Below are 22,326 nucleotides of genomic sequence, written 5' to 3' on the forward strand. Positions count from 1 at the left end.
TGTTGATGACCATTTCTCCAGCCATTTCAAGCAGTTCAGCTGCAAAACCACTGGTAAACTGTATTTTAATCTCAGACACTTTTAAATATAACAATGGAACAGTATCCAGGTAACCTGCAGGACATCCTCCACATATCTTTCCAACACAACAAAGAATTCTGACATTCATTACAAGTTCATATTTCACTTGAAATGGAAGAGAGGAACATTTTGCTCTGTTAACTAATGGGCAAAGTATGACCAGATGATAACTTGTATGCTTACCCTTCAGTCAACTTGAAGGAGCATCTGATGGGCTTATGATAACCTCCAACAGAGAGTAGCCCAAAGTCTGCTGAAGTAAACTTTACTTCATAACCAACATCAAAGTGGTTTGAGAAGATGGAAATGTGGAAACATTGCCATGCAAAGGTGTACACATTCAGGAAGCTCATAGGTGACCTTGGCTCAGCTCTTGTTTGGATTCACATATTGTGCTAAGCAATGATTAGCTGAAGCATGGTTAATTGAATAAATTATAATGTTCATGAAATATGTTAAGCCCAAAGCTAACAAACTTATATTATGGTGATTTTAGTTATGACTATTTAATCACTGTTTTAATCCACTTTATGGTTTGTGGTTGCAAAGAAAATCAGATTATGTTAACTGTTTTAAACTCCAAGATGGAGCATATATGCTATAAATAAATAAAAAGAGTTCTCTCTTTGCAAAGAATAAATGAAAAGTACCATCTTGCCCAGAAGGTCTACTTAGAAGTAAACTGCAGTTAGTTAAAAGACTTTAGGAGAGCAACCTTGAGAACTAATAATTAAATATTTCAAAACTTCTCTGGGTCCATTGAAACAAAGGCAACCATCTGCCAGGTATATTTTAAGAGGGAGAAGTAGGGGGTTAGACTTGATGGCATAAAGTAGTATTTCTCAGCCTCAAGAACTTTAAGATGGGTCAACTTCAATTCCCAGAATTCCAGTCAGGGTATTCTGGGAGTTGAAATCCACCCACTATAAAGTTCCTGAGGTTGAGCAACACTGGCCTAAAGTCCCATTTCCAATTTTAGGATTCAATGATCTGAAAAATATCAGAAAAACTCTGACAGCACACAAAGCCATTTTTTATGTTATGCCTTTAATAAAATTTGTTAGTGGGGAAAGGTGCTACCAGCTTCCCTCTGATTTTTGCTACCCTTAACCAATTTGGTTCTCTATGATCTGAAACAGGTTTTTGAAAGCATATTGTTCACATCTATGCTGAGCCATCATCTGCTAATCTGCACAAGAAACGAAAAGCTTTTTTCTTCTCTCTCCATCCTCCCACACCGTTCTTTTTCCCAAAATGCCTACAATAAATGTGTATTATTCATTCCTGTTACCTCTTATTTCCTTTTAAAGCCTCTTAAACGATGGAAGCTGCTTTTCATTTTTATTATTACCATAATGGTGTTCAGAATGAAAATTTTCTGTTCAAATACTTTGGAAAAAGAAGAGATCTGCCTGATCATGTTGTTTATGCTGCCTCTTCAAATAAAGCTTTTTAAAAGTGTATATATATGTGTATATATATGTATATATATACATACATGTATATATACATATACATATACATATACATATATACATATACATATACATATACATATACATATACATATACATATACATATACATATACATATACATATACATATACATATACATATACATATACATATACATATACATATATATATATATATATATATATATATATATATATATATATATATATATATATATATATATATGTCTCATATGTTAACTCTTAGATTACCTTGCTAGGCCCCAAACATGGGGCAAATCTTTATTTCCTGTTTTCAGCCTTATCTCAAAGGCCATCGAACAGGCTGTAGTCACACCGGACAGTTCATATATTTGTGTAAATTACTAACAAAGAATTTAGGGAGGCTGATATGCATTTCGGACTCATTAGTCTTCATCAGTCAGTCATACCCTTCTGAGATTCGAACCTGGGCTGCTTGCACGTTAGGCAGTGTTTTTTTTTACTTCTTGAGCCACAGGTTCTCTCTCGCTTTGTTAGCTTTTTGCAAGGGGAGAAATATGTGTCATATGTTAACTCTTAGATTACCTTACCTTCGAATCTCAGAAGGGTATGACTGACTGATGAAGACTAATGAGTCCGAAATGCATATCAGCCTCCCTAAATTCTTTGTTAGTAATTTACACATATACATATACATATATACATATACATATACATATACATATACATATACATATACATATACATATACATACATACATACATACATACATACATATATATATATATATACATATATACATATACATATACATATACATATACATATACATATACATATACATATACATACATACATACATACATACATACATACATACATACATATATATATATATATATATATATATATATATATATATATATATATATATATATATGTCTTGGCGTATTCGGGTCTTTTCCCATGTAAGATTGAGAGTGTCTTGGCGACGTTTCGACAAGGTCCCACTCGTCATCTTCAGGCTGGTGTCTTCGACTTCGTGCTTGTGTGAGCAAAGCGTGATTGGAGCTGCCGTCTCTCTATAAATATTGGTGGGGTTGTGTGTCGTGCTGGCTTTGTTGCTGTAAGCGGGTTGGTTGGCTGTGTTGTTACATCCTGATTGGATGATGGAGTTATTGTTTGCAGCTGAGTCGGTTGTTTTGTAACATCCTGTGTGGCTGAGGTGTTGGCTGTGTGCCTATTAGTCTTTTGTGTTGTAACGACTTGAGTGATGGGTTGAGTGGTGACACTCATCGAAACGTCGCCAAGACACTCTCAATCTTACATATCTGTACCCATGAAAATCTATGAAAACAAATATATACATACACACACACACACACACACACACACACATACAGTCTTCTTTGCTACACATTTCTGAGTTTCTTCTATTTTTAAAAAGGCAGAGCTTTGTTGATTTGCAAGTTTGCAAATTTTCTTACTTGCTTCTACTCTCACTAGCTGATCTCACATTAATGTAGAACATGCAATTTAATATATATAACTTCATGTATATACAGCTTAATGTGAGGAGTGAATCAAGCCATAACATTTTCTTCAGCATATAGGTAGTCCTCAACTTATAACCATTTACTTTGTGACCATTCAAAGTTACAATGGCACCAAAAAGGGACTTATGACCACTTTTCACACTTATGACTGTTGTACCATCCCCATGATTATATGATCAAAATACAGATGCTTGGCAATTGACATGTATTTATGACTGTTCTGGATTCATGTGATCACATTTTGTGACCTTCTGACAAACAAAGTCAAAGGGGAAGCCAGATTCAGTTAACAACAATGTTACTAACTTAAAAACTGTAGTGATTCACTTAACTGTGGCACTAAAGTTCATAAAAAGGGACAAAGTTCACTTAATAACTACCTTTCTTAGTCACAGAAATTTTGGGCTCAGTTGTGGTCATAAGTAGGTCAACCTGTAAAGATAAAGGTAAAGTTTCCCCCGCACATGCGTGCTAGTCGTTTCCAACTCTAGGGGCCGGTGCTCATCTCCGTTTCAAAGCCGAAGAGCCAGCGCTTGTCCGAGGACGTCTCCGTGGTCATGTGGCCAGCATGACTAGACACCAAAGGCACACAAAACGCTGTTATCTTCCCACCGTAGTGGTCCCTATTTTTCTGCTTGCATTTTTACGTGCTTTCGAACTGCTAGGTTGGCAGAAGCTGGGACGAGTAACAGGCGCTCATGGTTGACAAGCTCAGCGTCCTAACCCACTGAGCCACCGCGTCCCCCTAGGTCAACCTGTACTGTGATTCAATACTGGCTTAGTGCTGTTAACACAGCCCATATCTTATCTCCTTTATCCTATAACAGTATAGACCTATATAAGGGTGTAAGTCAGTCCTATATAAAGAACCAGTTAACACAGACATTTCTGTATTCCCATGTTAACATTAAAACATTATTTTCAGGTGGAATGGTTTTTTTCTTTTTCTCAACCTCCTGCAGTGAATCACACATGCAATCCCTTAGCATTCATGCAACATTTGGATTAATTCCTGTAATCACAGGATCAGTATTACCACAAGAACTGTATTAATTAACAACCCGGGCATTGATTAGTTGTACTACACACTATAAAGTGCATTAAGAAGTGGATTGCAATGTAAGCATGCTTCAAAGGGGAATAGCAAACGAGTGGGAAACATTACAATTGCAGAAAATTGTGAAGGGCTGAACATTCATAATGTCAGAGAAACAAATTGTAAGCAAGGGGAAAGTGAAATCAGGAATATTCCAATATGCAGAAGAAATAGCTTGTTGTTTGTAATTTGTAAATAATTTACTAAGAGTTACAATAAATAACTTATATATAATCTCTAAAGGAGAACCAAGCTAACCTACATAGTGAGAGGCCAATTCTTACTTTCAAGGAGGACAAAGTAATCAGCTCTGCATTATAGTTTGAAAGTCATACTGAACAATACAAGCATGAGCTTAAATTTAGTACAACCTAATCTTATTAACAGCGTTCCGTGCGCCTTTGGCGTCTAGTCATGCCGGCCACATGACCACGGAGATGTCCTCGAACAAGCGCTGGCTCTTCGGCTTTGAAACGGAGATGAGCACCGGCCCCTAGAGTCGGAAACGACTAGCATGCATGTGCGGGGGAACCTTTACCTTTACCTTTAATCTTATTAAAAAGAAATTAGTATTATTCTCTATTTATTCTGATGTAGGACGATTTACCAGAGACACTTTGGTGTAATGGTTAAGGCATCAGGCCAGAAACTTGGAAATGGTAGTTCTATCTAGTCCCACCTTGGGCATAAAGCCAGCTGGATGACCCTGGGCCAGTCACTCTCAGCCCCGGGAAAGAGGCAGTGGCAAGTGACGTCTGAAAAACCTTGCCAAGAAAACTGCAGGGAAATTTGAAATTAGAAGTCAGTACTGACTTAAAGGTCCAAAAATAAAAAAATAATTTTTAAAGCAAAAATGGCTTTCCTGATGGCTTTCTTCAATGTTCATGTATTTATAGTGAAATGGCAACCTTGTAAGGACATTTGGGTATGAGATTGCACTTAAACAATCAGTGGGAGACCTTTATAAATATTATTATTCTGCATAGACTTGATGCCATCAAGATTATCATTGTTTTCCATAATTGTGAAGAGGCAATTGAAAAGAGATTCCAGCAAGTATACCATTGGAGAGTAAGGCACACATGACACAATTTTCTTTTATAAGAATTTAAATTTCTTTTATAGTTCTTTGCCTTTTACAAGTATTTGGCCAGAAATAGGATGTAGATATTTTACTAGCTGTGAAACAAGAGAACCAATAATGGCCTGTAATTACCAAACAATGAAAAGCGTCACACCGAAATAACTTTGCAATAAACAACCATTCATGAATTAGGATTCTAATCAGTGTAGTCATCCTAAAAAAACAGATAGGATTCAACTGCTGTAAATCCAAACTTGAGCACATTTATAGTATGGTATAATGTGCAAAAGGGACGCGGTGGCTCAGTGGGTTAGGACACTGAGCTTGTCGATCAGATGGTTGGCAGTTTGGCGGGTCGAATCCCGAGTGCCACGGAACAGAGTGAGCGCCTGTTACTCGTCCCAGCTTCTGCCAACCTAGCAGTTCGAAAGCACGTAAAAATGCAAGTAGAAAAATAGGGACCACTACAGTGGGAAGGTAACAGTGTTCCTTGCGCCTTTGGCGTCTAGTCATGCCAGCCACATGACCACGGAGACGTCCTTGGACAAGCGCTGGCTCTTCGGCTTTGTAACGGAGATGAGCACCGGCCCCTAGAGTCGGAAACGACTAGCACGCATGTGCGGGGGAACCTTTACCTTTACCTTATAATGTGCAAACCTCTAGGTGATCTCCAGATGGCAGCATATCTGATGATCCTGGCAATTATGGTCATAAGTTACGACAGTTGTAAAGCAGGTCAACATGTGACCAAACTCATTTTTATTATTTTTGCAGCAGTCATAAAACAAACATGGCAGTTATAAAGCAAACGTGGTTTCTATTACACAAACGGTGATTATGAAGCAAATACTGCATTAATTAAGCAAACACCACAGTCATTAAGTGAACACTCAGGTCATCAAGCAAGCCCATTGTTCAGTCATAAATCAAAGATTGCCAGTATTCTAAATATTGCTTCAGCAAAAATGTGTGAATAATGAAGTGAGATCCCTGTAGGAATAGTACTCAAAAATCAGTTGCAGATGCGTTCATTTCATTTTAATTTCCAAACCAATTAGTCATCTAGATAATCATGTCACCTAAAGCATCTCAAAATACTTTGGAACTTTTCTAATTGCATGTACCCAAAATAGTTTCCTTGTAATTAACAAAATGATAAGAATGTGAGCAGATACATTTGGCATCCGTGATTGTGAGAGATAGTTGGCTGGGCTGCTGGCTTTCCAGCCGACAAGGCGTAAATCAGAGCCATTGCACTGCCCAAAGTTATAACAGACCCTCCCCCTGAAAAAATGTGACCCAGTTCTGGGGCTTCAACAGTGGAAACTCCCCTACAGTCACATGGCTGCATTTCAGATGCTTGGCACCTTTATCCCCAGTTGCAGCCTTCTGTGGTCACATGATTGCAATTTACAACATTTTTTTGCTGGTTTCCAGCTTTTTTTATCAGTTTCCCACAAAAATACCCATAGGAATGAATGGTTTCGCTTAACGATTATGATATTCAGTTAATGATTGCCTCAAAAAAGGTGGTAAAATCAGGTTGGTCACCTGGGTGCCTGGATTTATGACCATAATCATTTATTATGGAACTTCTGAGTTCCATTATGGCCATAACTTGAAGACTATCTCTACTCTCAAAGGCCATATGCTTCCTGGTGCTGAGTCAACAGTTTCTCACAGCCAATCTGTTTTTCCAAAGCAAAAGAAATTGGAGAGAGAAGAATAACTTGGTAAACTGTTAAATATTCTATTCAATGGCAAAACCCAGTCCACACTTCTATTTGTAAGCAAGGCACTGTCAACCAGGATTCCCTTAAATCCAACTGAGTTCAGCGGAACTACTATGAATAGAATTACTTTTGCCTGTATGGGTGTGGGTATGGGTGTGCATACGCATGCATTTCAAGTCAGTGTTGATTCCTGGCAATTGGCTCAACTACCGTATTTTCCGGCGTATAAGACGACTGGGTGTATAAGACGACCCCTGACTTTTGAGAAGATTTTCAAGATTTTTTGTCTTATACGCCGGAAAATACTTACATGCCAGGTGCCAAGTGTCCGACACAAGCCCGATTCAGACCCATCTGATGCAGATGGTTCAAAGCCCTGCCGGTTCCCACCCAACGCCGGACGGCTCCGCCGGTGCCGCCTCAAGAGGAAAGGGCATGAGGCGCCTGCCACGGCTCCCCGAGCACTCCTTAGCAGCCGGGGAGCGCGCACGTGAGCAGGACTGCCCTGCCGGCTCCCGCCCGATGCCGGACAGCTCCGCCGGTGCCGCCTTGAGAGGGAAGGGTGTGAGGCACCTGCCACGGCTCCCCAAGGACTCCTTAGCAGCCGGGGAGCGTGCGCGTGCGCAGGACTGCCCTGCCGGCTCCCGCCCGATGCCAGCCTGCCCTGCTTCCTCCACAGTGAGAGGGGAGGGTGTGCCTTCCTGGGCTCGTCGACTTGCAGCCACGCCAGAGCCGAAAGGGGCTTTTCCTTCCACCCACCCTTTGGAATAAACGCAAGAGCTCCCGGGGTCTGGCGTTTGCAAGGGGGAGGGGAAGGGGCTTAGAGGCTCTTGGGGGTGGGAAGGGAGAGTCACGTTGGAGGGGGGACTGGACTAAGGAGGCTTGAAGTTGCTTTGCAAGAACAGGGGCGCTTGATTGATTTATGTACTATTTTCCGGCGTATAAGACGACTGGGCGTATAAGACAACCCCCCAACTTTTGAGATTTTCATGGGTTAAAAAGTCGTCTTATACACCGGAAAATACGGTAGTCCCTACTGTTTTCTTGACAAGATTTCAGAAGTGGCTTGCCCTGACCTTTCCTAGGGCTGAATAACTTACAGCAAGTCATGAAACAGGTTAGCTAGAGGGGAACTTATCTGTATTGCCAGGAGCTGCCTTGAAAAAAGATAGGATGAATGTTTGAAAATAATGGATGAAAAGGAGTTTATTTAGCAAAAGTCTGTACTGCTATATTTAGGATTTTCAATAAATAATAGTATACATGAGTGCTATTGGAAAAGGTAGCTCCATGTATAGTATCCTTTTTCTTTCTTTAGATAAATAGATAACCTTTATTGTCATTTTTTCACTGTGGGCACATTGACACACATTAAAAATGAAATTTTGTTGCTTGCTCTCAAAAGTGTACACATACATAACACACATTTAAACATGCTATATACAACATATGTATAAACCTACACCTTTACATATAAATAACCAGTGTTTTTTTTGTAATAAAAAAGGTGCTGGAGCTCACATCTTGTTAATCTTTTATTTAAAAAATTATATATTCAGTTCTTAGCAGGACTGGTGGTTGAGAAGTAATTAGTATTTTTTTTATTTTTAAATTTGGGGGTCACACTTTTACACAAAAAAATTTAAAAAAAGATTTTCAATTCAACAATGATTTTTTAAAATAAGAAATTCTTTACCTTTCGCACGTAGTCAATCACTATACACACATCCACTCGTCAGAATCATAACGGTCGCTGCTCACAGTAAGCACTTAGCGCGTGACCACACAACCAATCACAAGCCAAGCAGTGCCACAAGCCGAGCAGTGCCATCACAACTAGCACAGACGAAGTACGCATGCATCGGACTTGACACACAAGCAGCCCACATGCACCATTTTAATGAATTGCCGCTGACCTGCTACACTTGACTGGGCGATTCAAGTCCATGTGGACCAAACATCAATTTTTCAAAAGTTACTTTTAAAACTTCAAAAAATCAGTCAAAAAAAGGTGCCGGAACTCCGTTCCAGTGCATTCTATGACAAAAAAGCACTGTAAATAACATATAAATATTAATCACTGTCCATCTTGAATACATAGCCATCTTGAGTAATGTCTAGACAACATTCAATATTGTGAGCCTCCATGGGATTGTTTACAGTGCAGGAAAGAAGGGGAGAAAATTAAGAACGATGTAATAGCACATAACCTTAAGAGCCAGTTTGATGTAGTGGTTAAGGCATCAGGCTAGAATGGAGGAGAAAGTGAATTCTAGACCCACCATAGACACAAAGCCAGCTGCGTGACCATAGGCCAGTCACTCTCTCTCAGCCCTAGGAAGGAGACAATGGCAAAACAATTTTGACATCTTGCCAAGAAAATTTCAGGAATTCATCTAGGCAGTCTCTAGAAAATAACACTGACTCAAAGGCATTACAAAAATATTCCACCTAAATAAATTGTAGGAAATATTAGGGGAGAACTCAATATACAGATGCCATTTGAGGACATATACCATATATATTATTCTGGCCCCGTTTGCACAACATCTAAGTAGGTTACTGTAGAGAAGACTAAACAGGTTGTATACATCCCCTAATTCAGCTGATGACCTGTTTAACTAACATAGACTTAGATTTAGAACTGCAAAGCCCCAGGGTTTTTTAGGATTAAACTAATTCTACTCATGACTTACAACTATTTACATGACTTAGTTGACTCTCTTCATTCCTGAAACTGACACAATGCTCTAGAGCAGTGATTCTTAATCTTGGTCAGTTTAAGATGTGTAGACCTCAACTCTCAGAATTCTCCATTTCTGGGAATTGGTCCACCCATCTTCAAATTGACAAGGTGAGAAACATTGTCCTAGAGAAACTGTATTTTTAGGAATACTTTCCAGAAACTCCCAGGATACTTTTATTTATAGTTTTCATCTCCATGACCACAGGGAGTGAAAAAAGGAAAGCCCAAGAGACCAGGGATCTGTAAGTCCCCAAATCTCTCTTTGGATGCAGGATAGATGGGGAACTCATCAAATTTGCAGACGACACCAAGCTGGCAGGAATAGCCAACACTCCAGAAGACAGGCTTAAGATACAGGAGGATCTGGACAGACTTCAACACTGGGTGCTATCTAACAAAATGAAATTCAATGGTGAAAAAAGTAAGGTTCTACATTTAGGCAAGAAAAAGCAAATGTACAGGTATAGTATAGTATAGGGGGTACATTGCTCAATAGTAGTAAGTGTGAGAGGGATCTTGGAGTCCTAGTGGATAATCACTTAAATACGAGCAAGCAGTGTGCTGCAGCTGCCAAAAAAGCCAACACAGTGCTAGGCTGCATTAACAGAGGGATAGAATCAAGATCACGTGAAGTATTAATACCACTTTACAATGCCTTGGTAAGGCCACACTTGGAATACTGCATCCAGTTTTGGTCACCATGATGCAAAAAAGATGTCAAGACTCTAAAAAGAGTACAGAGAAGAGCAACAAAGATGATTAGTGGACTGGAGGCTAAAACATATAAGGAACGGTTGCTGGAATTGGGTATGTGTAGTTTAATGAAGAGAAGGACAAGGGGTGACATGATAGCAGTGACCCAATATCTCAGGGGCTGCCACAAAGAAGAGGGAGTCAAGCTATTATCCAAAGCGCCTGAAGGCAGGGCAAGAAGGAATGGATGGGAACTAATCAAGGAGAGAAGCAACCTAGAACTAAGGAGAAACTTCCTGACAGTTAGAACAATTAACCAGTGGAACAAACTGCCTCCAGAAGTGGTGAATGCTCCAACACTGGAAGTTTTTAAGAAGAGACTGGACAGCCATTTGTTCGAAATGGTATAGGGTTTCCTGCCTGAGCAGGGGGTTGAGCTAGATGACCTCCAAGTTTTTTTTTAATTATTATTATTATTATTATTATTATTATTATTATTATTATTATTATTATTATTATTATTATTATTATATCATTGTTTATTTCTTTGTTTTAAAGGCAAAGAGTGGGGGGGAAAGTGATTCCTCGAACTGGGCGGACTTAATCAATGACCACCATGTAAAAGATTCAGCTATACAAAATTACATTCTACTGTTGTACTAATGTAAGGGGAAATTTGAGAAAGGGGAAATTGTATCAGAATAACAGAGTTGAAAGGGACCTTGGAGGTCTTCTGATCTAACCCCCTGCTCAGGCAGGAAACCTTACATCATTTCAGACAATATTTGAACACTGCTATCATGTCACCCCTAGTCTTTCTTTTCATTAAACTAGACATACCCAATTCCAGCAACCGTTCTTTATAATGTTATAACATAATATCATTTCTATTATGCAAATACAGCCATTGTTAGGTATGGTCTTCCACTGGTATCTTAACATCATGCAGAAAACAGAAGTCTTGGAGAAAGCTGGTGCATAAGTCATCTATGATCACATTTTGCCTTCTTATCCCATTTTTTACTCTAGTTAGCAAATTCTATCAGACTTTTTTGGATATGCAGGCTTTGCTAAGCATGGAGAAAGCAAGTTACCATTATCTCTAGAATTGTTAAGAAGATTTGACAAACAATGGTTAGATAGTCTGAATATACAGTCCATATTTGGGTCTCTCTCTGTCTCCTATGATAGTTAAATTTCTTGTATCCTCTAAAGAAGTGCATCATCTATCCACTCTGATTCTTTCAGGATTTAACTTCACTGGATGATCATTTGTCAAGTGACAAAACCATGCTTGCTAGATCAGGGGGGGAAAAACCTTAAAATTTGACTTGAAAGATGTTATCTTGCTTCCAGGCTATAATTAAGTATAGCAAATTTTCTGGAAAGAACCAGATAAGGATTTTTGAAAGTTTTAAGGAATGTTAAGCAAAGCTTTCTTCACACTTTCAAGCCTGTAACAATGAATTGCTACTACAATACAACATTTCAATATTTTTCCTTTCCAGAATTGTGGTAATCTGTGATAATATGATAACAAATGCAACAGCAGGTTGAGATAAGGATATTTATTCTTATAATTTATATATTATTGTTTTCCTCAGTTCCTCTGTAACTTCTATGACCTCTAGAGGCCAGTGCTAGAACAACACTCAGAATTTCCAAAACGAAGATTGAATTCCAAAATCTACCTCATGAAAAGACTTCAGCCCAGTAATTTTAGCATTCACTAAAATTCACTAGCTCCCTCGATGTTCTCTATGAGATCTGTAATTTCTGAACACTGAAGAGTATTACTCTACTGATACTTACTATTTTAGAATTTTAGTAATATGTTTCTAAACAGAATCATCAAACGAGGAATAAATGCATGTCTATCACCCGACAAAATTTAAAAATAAACAAAAATAAAATAAGTAATAAATAAATAAAATTAATAAATTACAAAGAAAACAAAAACAAACAAACAAACAAAAACTTAAATGGACTACTTTTTCAGTCGTCAGTTTTCTACATTTCTATTTCCAAGAGCTTTGACTATTTCACATTCAGTTGTTTAAATAGGCTGTAATTATCACTTGTTCTCTAGCAGCAGTGTTAAAAAGAAATCATATTCTGAAAAGTTGTGGGGAGGGAGGAAGAAAGAGAGAGAGAGAGAGAGAGAGAGAGAGAGAGAGAGAGAGAGAGAGAGAGAGAGAGGGAGAGAGAGAGACTGAGAATTTTCAGAAATCCTTCAATAGTTGATGAATTTTAGAAGACCACTGGGAAATTGAAACATCCCAGGTCGGTAGGTGGACCAAGAAGATAAACAAGCAACATAAAAGGCAATAGCCACTTCTGTATTGTCAAGAAAATAACATGGGTGTATTTGTCCAGTGGGTATTTGATCTTAACTCAAGAGAAATTTTAGCTTCATTGAACCAGTCAATATTTATTTCATTCATATTAATTCTGAATAATAATAATAATAATAATAATAATAATAATAATAATAATAATAAAGTTGGAAGGGACCTTGGAGGTCATCTAATCCAACCCCCTGCTCAGGTAGGAAACCCTATGCCATTTCAGACAAATGGCTGTCCAGTCTCTTCTTAAAAAGTTCCAGTGTTATACATAGGGAACCAATTTAAGAAGTTGGCTTAATTTATTCACCTTTTGCTAATTAGGGTATATTTGTATGCCATTTTGAACAATATCCTAAGGGCCATAGGACTTATTGCTATTCATCACTTCTACCCCACTCAGTCCCAAATTTTTGTACCAACATGAGTGGAACTGAGCCAGGATAGTTCCGGATCGAAAAGATTTCAATTCCAACACCTCCTGGGTCTTTTAAGTAATCCCTGCCAAAGAAATATTTATTCCAACCATCATTAATAATCCATTCAATTCTTTTTAATTCTGGTAATCAGAGGAAGAAATGGAGGAAGTAAATGAGGAAATGCAAAGAATTGTCTATTTTCTCTCTTCTATTCATCCCAGTTTCACAGGAGGTTGTTGGGGAACGTTCTAAAATATACTCTATGATGCCTTTGGCACTAAACAATGAAATTCTAATGTATCTTCATATAATAATTTTCCAAGATAGTTTAGAGCTATTCAACTTCAATAAAAAAACAATATCGAACAAATACCAAAGCTAAAAACAGTAATCTCAATAAAACTATCTAAGCATCCAAAGCAAAGAATAATCATATCAAAATTACTTACATGAAGAGACAGGGGGAGGAGAGAGTGAGAGAGATTGAGGGGGTGGGTCTTTAAATTGTATTACTACAAGAAAAATATTTGAAATGTATTTTTATTAAGGTACATTGTTTATATATGTTTGAGGAAATTTGCAAAAAGACATGGGCAGATCATTGTTAAAACAATGATTGTTGTTGTTGTTGTTGTTAGCTGCGAAGTCGTGTCCGACCCATCGCGACCCTATGGACAACATTCCTCCAGGCCTTCCTGTCCTCTACCATCTTCTGGAGTCCATTTAAGCTCAAAACAATGATGGTCCCAGGCAAATCATACTTAGAAAAGCATTATAGAAGTACAGGGCTACCACAAAAAAAGTTCTTGTCTTTAATAGCTCTTGCTTTAATCCTTATGTTAGTCTCTGCCTTAGATTCTAACAGAATAGAAAAGCTGATACAGAAACACCAGTAGGTGCTCCTTCAGATACTGTGGCCCAGGATATGTAGAGCTTTAGCTATCAGTACTGACTTGCATCTGGGAACTAGTACATATCTGTTAACCTTCTAAATCTACATATTCTAAAACTTTCTTAGAGCAGCTTTCATGATCAATCCTTCACTGTATTCCAGCAGTGTATGACATAAGAATACTAATTGTTAGAGCATGTCCTTTTTCCTTGGTGCTACCCAGGCTGTGGAATAATCTAGAGTACAAAAATGTGGCAGAAATGTTCTCCAAATGCAGTTACATAGCTGGCTTTGCCATAGTGTCCTGATTTTCATGCAAATCTAAGCCATATACCTCCATTTACACATTACAGTGCACAATAGGTTAAGCCAAAACTAAACAGATTACATAATGATTGAATGCAATGTATGAATCTATCTGATTCACTTTGGATTGGCTGACTATTTTAAGAATTAGAAATGGGCTAATTCTGATAATTGGGTTGAGTTTACATGTCCTGCAAAGCCAGAATGTGGTATGGTTAGTTTGGACTGAATCTGTTGCATCAACCCCAAACTGAGGATTTGAAAACTGAGTTTAAACTAACATGGAACTCATCAGTGGTGTTTCCTGAATAAACAGTAGTTAAATATATGTTTATACAAGTACGAGAAAATTTGCAAGAAGTTAAAGATCTCCAACCAGAGCTTAAATATCTGTTAATGAATGCTAAACTCTTAAAGCAAAATCTATAGCTGAACAATATCTTTCTCAGGATCAAACTGTTTCACTCTAATTAATTAAAGGTGTTAATTTTGTGTTTTCATTCTCGCTACAAACATTATGTCTGATTTTATTCAGGTAAGTAAAATGCATTGTGAAGGACAGATTTTAATCTCTTTTAAAATGTACCAGACAGTTATATCAAGTCTCTGAGACCCTTTACATAGCAAAGAATCAGGACAGCTGATCAAAGTCATTTTGTAACAAGGCAATGAAAAAGTAATTTTATATGTGCTCTTGAGCCCACTTACAAATCCAGTTTAAATTCTTTTTAGCATCATATTGCATATATATTTACATGCTGATTGCATTCCACCCATAGGCCCATAGCCAGAATAAGTCCAATTTAGCTTCTAAAAATGCATGTTATGATTCCACTGACTTTTGTATCACCTAAAATATTTGAAGTTTGCACATTTTGTTGTATTTTGGTTGGTCCTAATAAATATTTTATTCATCAATGGCTTTTGCATTTTATTTTTCCACTTTCCTTTTAAAAGCAAATATAATAGAAGAAAGCTGAGTTCCACAAATAAGTAAAACATTATTATAGCTGAAATCAAAAACTGCTTATTTATCTAAATTCTTTTTTTCCCCTCTACTTGGCACATTAAAAAAATATCCCATCACCATCACTCCCACTACCACTGTTCACCAAGTTTTATTGAAAATAACTGGTGGGCAACTTTGTGGTGAATTTATAAATAGAAAGCAGATATCACATACATACGAAATGGGGATAGTGGTTGTGGGATTAGGTGGAGAGAAATGCAAAGATCGTATGAAACAATTCAAAAGACTTTTGACCATTTAAGGCACCGTGAATCCTTTCTGAAGCCGCTGGTATAGATGAAAACAGATTTCTATCTCGGCAGCAGCCAATTTGATTGTAAAAGGAGAGGCGGGGGCGGGAGGGCGCTGCAGCACCTTGGAGAGCTCCAGGCGCGCGTTGTTGCGCGCGCACGTTAAAAGCAGCCCGCGGAGTCTGATACGCAGTAGAGCCGTCTGCAAAGGAGCGGAAGGCAGAACTTGCCTTTGAGCGATAGTTGCAGATTGGACAAAAGTGTCAAGAAATGCTGCTGTTTCGCAGATGGCTGGAAGACCCGCGCTCAACTTCAACCTGGCTTAGTTAGCTGCACGCTCAGTAGCCGGCAGCGACTTCTGGAAGGCTTCGCTGCCAGATTTACCTCCAACAGTGAGTAACTTTTCTGGAAGGCTTCGCTGCCAGATTTACCTCCAACAGTGAGTGACTTTCCTTGAAGCTAGCTCCCTCGAAGTCTGTGGTCTCCTGTCTTTGGATCTGGTTCGGGCGTCCTCGCGCTGTCCCCTCTCCTCAGTTCCCAAGAAGATCAGCTGTGAGCTTTTTTTTGTCTTGAGTGGCAGCTTGTTATGTGGAGCTGAGAAAAACACAAAAATTTCCCTTTTGCCATGGGATGCTCGCATGCAGCTACCGATAGCATAAAAGAAGCAGAAGCAGGAGTCGAACTCAACCCTTTCCCCAGCCTGCTAGAAGAGATGCTGTTAAGCAATGGCACCAACGAGTCCCTGCAGGAGTTCTGGAGAAGCTTCCTCAACCTGGAGAGTGCAGATGGACTACAGGGAGGCAGTTCTATCCTCCTCCGGATCTTCATTTCCATCATCTACTCTGTGGTGTGCGCCCTCGGTCTCGTTGGCAACCTGCTGGTGCTCTACCTGATGAAAAGCAAATGGAAAAAGTCTTCTATCAATCTCTTTGTGATCTGTTTGGCAGTGACTGATTTCCAATTTGTCCTGACTCTGCCCTTCTGGGCAGTGGAGAATGCTCTGGATTTCACCTGGCTCTTTGGCAAAATCATGTGTAAGATGCTTTCTTACGTGACAGCCATGAATATGTATGCCAGTGTCTTCTTTCTCACTGCCATGAGCGTTGCCCGCTACCATGCAGTGGCCTCTGCCCTTAAAAGCAGGAAACAAGGAGGGCTCTTAGATGGCTGCTCTTCAGCTAAATGGATGTGTGTACTCATATGGATCCTAGCCATTCTAGCTTCTCTACCCAATGGCATCTTCTCCACCACCTCCACTATTTTTGGTGAGGAGCTCTGTCTGGTCAAGATACCTGATAGCCAAGGCAACAATACTCCATTCTGGTTGGGGCTCTATCATGCCCAAAAGGTCTTGCTGGGCTTTCTGTTGCCTTTGGCCATCATCACCCTTTGCTACCTTTTGCTGGTGCGCTTTATTAATGACAGACATGTGGGTTCCGGTTCCTGTGGGCCAAGTACTAAGCGCCGATCCAAGGTGACCAAATCAGTGACCATTGTGGTACTGTCCTTCTTCCTTTGCTGGCTGCCCAACCAGGCACTCACCACCTGGGGTGTCCTCATCAAACTGAACCTTCTGCACTTCAGCCATGCTTACTTTCTCTCTCAGGCATACCTCTTCCCCATCACAGTCTGCCTGGCCCATTCCAACAGCTGCCTCAATCCCATCTTCTACTGCCTCATGCGCAGGGAATTCCGTAAAGCCCTCAAGAAGCTGTTGTGGAGGATTGCTTCACCCTCCACCACCACCACGCGCCCATTCACTGCTACCAGCAAGCCTGAGCAGGAAGAGCAGGCACTGAAGAGTCTAATGACCATTCAGCCTGCAAGCAGTTCTGCTCCTCCTCTTCCTCCTCCTGCTAGAGCAGATGTTCCTGATGCCGTCTGCTATCCCCCCGGGGTGGTGATGTACAGTAGCTGCTCTAATATTGTTCCTTCCATCACCTCCACTGAGCTGCATTGTTGAGTCTGAGAGACTGACACCAAGGAAGAAAGAAATCCATTCTGTCCCCTGAATCAGTAGATGTGGTTCCTGGGTTGGAGCATTCCTGGAACTGCCTTGTTGTGGGAGGGGGGAGTAGGTCAATGTCTGAAGAGCCATGCTTCGTGGATGGTTGGGTGTTTATCAACATGGAAGAAAATGAGGAAAGTGTATTCTAGCACTCAGGGAAGGAATGTGGGAGCAGGGTGAAATTTATGAGATAACTTCACTTGGAATGCCAACCGCTGCACCTTAATAAAGGTAAAAGTGGGGAAAGTGGAGACAAGAGTGATTAAAGTCTGAAGTAACTTCAACAAGGGGAAAGCTTGCATTGTTTGCAGTTCTTTAGATTTGGGGGAGGGATGTGGAATTAGGCATGGAAGGGAAGAAGGAGACGGAGAAAATCAGGATTCTAGACAATGACAAAGGATTGTGGAAGATAAAATAAGTATCTAGATAGTGACATTGACACCATGATGGCCATGACCTTGAACAATTTTATTTGGGAAGGATAAAGCTAGGCATGATGAGTCCACAATACCTTCAGAAGCCATTTTTCTGAATACAAGCCACCCAGAAACAACAGCAAGGAAATCCTTCGCTGTCATATCCTGCTTATGAGGTTTCCATAGGCATCTGGCTTGCCATTAGAGTAACTGAATGTTGAATTAGATGAATTTTTGATCCAATCCAGCAGACAGCCTACTTTTACGGGCTTATGAGACTTTCTATAGTAGTAGGGTGTGAAATTGAGTCTTTTAAGGGAGTTTTTTTTTAAGATTAGTCCAGATAAAATAATATCTGCATCTCCAGTTATGGTGTACTCCCTGTTCATTGGAATTAAGAAAGACTTCTCCACTTGACTCTGTTTCCTTTCCTAGTAAGAAAAGTGAAAGGCTAAGTTGAATGGTCTGGGATGCATTCATCCTGGTTAGAGCGGATGATCCATAAATAGAAAAAAAAGCATGTTTATTGTTGATCCTTATTAAAACAATTCCATCTTCATAGGATGGAACATGGGATTTTCAGATGAGCTATGTTTGGAAATCATGTCTTAGGAGTAAGCTCTTTTGAGTCTCTTCAAACTATAGAAGAAGAGAGGGAGGGCTGGAGGAGTGAGAGAACAAAAGAGGGAGAAAGCAGCTCTGCTAAATTGTTCCACTCTTGAATCTAAGATTGAAAACAGGAGAAAGTGTAACTTCGGAAAGCTATTGTTCTGCCACTGGACCATCTGTCTATCATTTTCTTTGAAACGATTTCATTTACAAAACTGTGGGGAAACAGACAGGACTTCAATAGACTGATAAAAGTCAAAGGCAGATTATGAAAGAGGCTTTGAAGTAAAACCCCAAGAGCTGGTATTAACAAACTGTACCTGGCAAGCATGGATTTAAGGCAGTCAAGGACCCTCTTGCTACTTCAGGCTGGTGTCTATTCTGTTTAGGTAGATGACACTTTTGTTTGATCCCAGCATTTGCTAATATAGCTCCTTGGAAAATGGAAGCGCTATATAGTTGCTATTATTCTGAGTGTTGGCAGAATATGCGATAATTTGGGGTGTCAAACTGCCGCCCTGCGGGCCGGATGCATCATCCAGAAGCCGTGCCCACCCCATTGCCGGCAATGGCGAAAAGGCTCCGATATATTGCTTGACGTCACATGACATCGCACGTTTGACATGTCTAATCTAGAAAGATGGTCCTTAAGCTTCAGTTCCAGATAATGATCTTTAGAGCTCCGTTCCCCCATTTAGCATCAATTGTGGTGACATCAATTTCCCCTGCAGCTGGCAATATTTGTAACTTTGAGCAAATAACTCCTGTAAATTGAAGGGCTGGCCTAATAATTAAGGATGGATCAAACTTGATTGAAGAAAGAAGAAGGCTTTATAGTATATTTTCTGTATCAACACTGTTTCATTACATGTGAACTATTAAATATCTGTATCCATATCAAGCATTGTCATGTCTTTACAAAACAAGGTGACTTGCAGCTGGAAAAGTTTGATCATGGGAAGAAGCAATTATGTAACTTACTGGAAAGAAGCTAAAAACCATTTGTTAGTTCTGTATATAGCTGGTAATTTCAAATGTTTTTGACGTTACTATGAATAGGGATGCCAATCATATAAAGCTGAACTAGAAAGGAAAAAATTAGTTATTCTGATAAGGAATGCAAGAATGCAACCTTTTTCTTCCTTCCAGGAGTACACAAGCAAAGAAGGGAAAACACAGAAAATGGCGACTCCTACTCTACCCTGTAATTTTTCATGCAATTTGCAACACACAGTCTTAATCACAAGGAAGGGTAATTTCCCTTTGTCCACTGCAGTCTTATTGAATCTGAATTGCTCCAATGTTACACTAAGAAAGTAATCTGGAGAAGTTTCTCAGCCATCTGCAAATGGCACCCCACATTTCAAGGTTAAAGCACTTTGATGTCTTATCAGCAGACATTGTGGACATTTCAGTTTTTGGTCATGGGATAAGAAACCCATTCAGGGGAATGCAGAAAGCCCATTACTGAATGGACCATTTCTACGTCACCAATCTATAGGCATTGTGCTGCTTTCCTGTGCATGTCATCGCCAGTTTCTGGAACAATTGGGGGAAATGATGGGAAAACATCAAGAAGACGCTGTAGACATATGCTTCCATAAAATTCAATGAGTGAGACAGATGATTGCCTGATGACTTCGTAACACGAACAATAGAAAGTTACAGCATTAAGAGAACCAGTACAGATTCAGGTGTTGGGCTAGAACCATAGAGGTCTACGTTCAAGTCCCTCGCAACCTAAGAATTTCACTGGGTGAATTTGAGCTGATCTCTCTCAACCTGCCTACCTCATGGAGTGCTTGAGCAGATGCCCTGGATAATTTGCCTTTAGAGGGGACAATCAGCACCTGACATTCCATTTCAAAGGTCCTCGGAAGGAATCAGTTTCTACTCCTGCCTTGCTGCTCAGGGAAATGGGGAGAGGGGTGTGTGATTGCACGGTGTTTCCATCATGCAATCTCTGGCTCTGATTTATTTGGACATGGAAGGGCAACTGAGAAGCACAGGCAAGCATTTTCCCCAGGAGCTGAACCATAGACTCCCTAGCACAATGTATCTCAGCCTTGTGAACTTTAAGATGTGTGGACTTCAACTCCCAGAATTCCCAGTCAGCATGCTGGCTGGGAAATTCTGGGAATTGAAGTCCATGCATCTTAAACTTTAAAGATTGAGAAGCACTTTCCTTAGCCTTAGCCTTTCAGTTAGAATGATTCTGAAGAGGATCTCCCTTTGTTGGAGTTTTAAGTAAAATTGCAGAACCTAAACACCATTCTAGAAGAAAAATTCTCAGTTGTTTCACAACCGAAGATGCAGCCCTGCCTATTTTATCCAGGAAGAATATGCAGACGCTTCTGCTGGTCCTAAATTAAACTGTCAACGGGGCTGCCTTAGTACAGAAATCTCTCTTGGCAGCACTTACATTGGTTCCTTTTGCCCTTTCCTGAATGTCTTCTGGGGTGCCTTGTTTTCCAGCCATCTCTGTCTTCCATTAGGCAGCACTTTGGGGCAGGATGCAAGAACCTTTGTCAGTTGAATTAGCAAAAGCAAAGCTGGCAGCGTGTCTGTTTAGCACCTTTTAAAGCAATAAGGTATTAGAGATCTTAAGATAATGAAGTCTAGAGTTGAACATTAGCTGATGGCATTTTAGAGCATCACTTTGAGAACACGTAGCTGGCAGCAACAGGCCAGCATTAGCTGACCTCGGAACTCTGAACTGTGTCAAGCCTCATTAACACTAGGAGGGGAAACCATCAGGAAATGCCAAGGCCATGGACTTGTCGCAGAAATTAAATCAGTTCTGTATCACTGCCAAGAAAATTATATGGAGCATCCATGAAGCTACCAGCAATTGGGTTTGACTTGAAGAAGCCTTGCATGCAGCATCAAAATGGTGAGTACTGCTAGGATTGAAACTGAAACAAAAACACTGAGAGGGAAGAAGGGAAAATACAGGTAGTCCTCGACTTACAACAGTTCATTTGAAGTTACAATGGCACTTATAAAAGTGATTTATGACCGTTTTTCACATTTACGACCATTGCGGCATCCCTATGGTCACGTGATCAAAATTGGCAACTACCTCCTATTTAGGACTGTTGCAGTGTCCTGGGATCATGTGATCACTTTTTGCAACCTTCTGACAAGCAAAGCCAATGAGGGAGGCAGATTCACTTAGCAACCATGTTACTAATTGAACAACTCTTATGATTCGCGTAACAACTGTGGCAAGATAGGTCATAAAATGGGACAAAACTCAACAAATGTCTCACCTAGCAACAGAAATTTTGGGCTCAGTTGTGGTCGTAAGTCAAGGACTACCTGTATCAGCATGTCTGTAATGGTATATGGGAATGATCTTAGGAGACAGGGGAAAGAAGCCATTTTCCATAGCTAGGATAATGGCTGGATAAGAGGCAGCTAAGCCCTCAGAAGGAATGGGGCATAGAAACCTCTCAGAAGGACCCCTCCCTTGTTTAATGGGCCATAAAGATGGGGGGGGGGAACAGATTTATAAGATTCTGTTAATGAAACCTTATAATAAAGTAGAATTCATTCTTCTGGGGGTGCATCTTGTCTGGGCTACCTCACAACACTGAAAATGTCAGAGCAAACTCAGAGAT

General features: G+C 39.8%; 1 protein-coding gene across 1 annotated transcript; it reads left to right on the forward strand.

Moving 5' to 3' along the window:
* Positions 1–16,295: 16,295 nt before the first annotated feature.
* RXFP3 (relaxin family peptide receptor 3) lies at positions 16,296–17,633 on the forward strand (the record flags this gene model as incomplete). The annotated part of the gene is made up of 1 exon (XM_081316381.1): positions 16,296–17,633. One exon carries the CDS (start codon positions 16,296–16,298, stop codon positions 17,631–17,633), a length of 1,338 nt encoding a protein of 445 aa, XP_081172507.1.
* Between the last annotated feature and the right edge of the window lie 4,693 nt (positions 17,634–22,326).

This window comes from Vipera berus, assembly GCF_964194415.1.
Source record: "Vipera berus genome assembly, chromosome: 2".
NCBI classification, from domain to species: Eukaryota; Metazoa; Chordata; class Lepidosauria; order Squamata; family Viperidae; genus Vipera; species Vipera berus.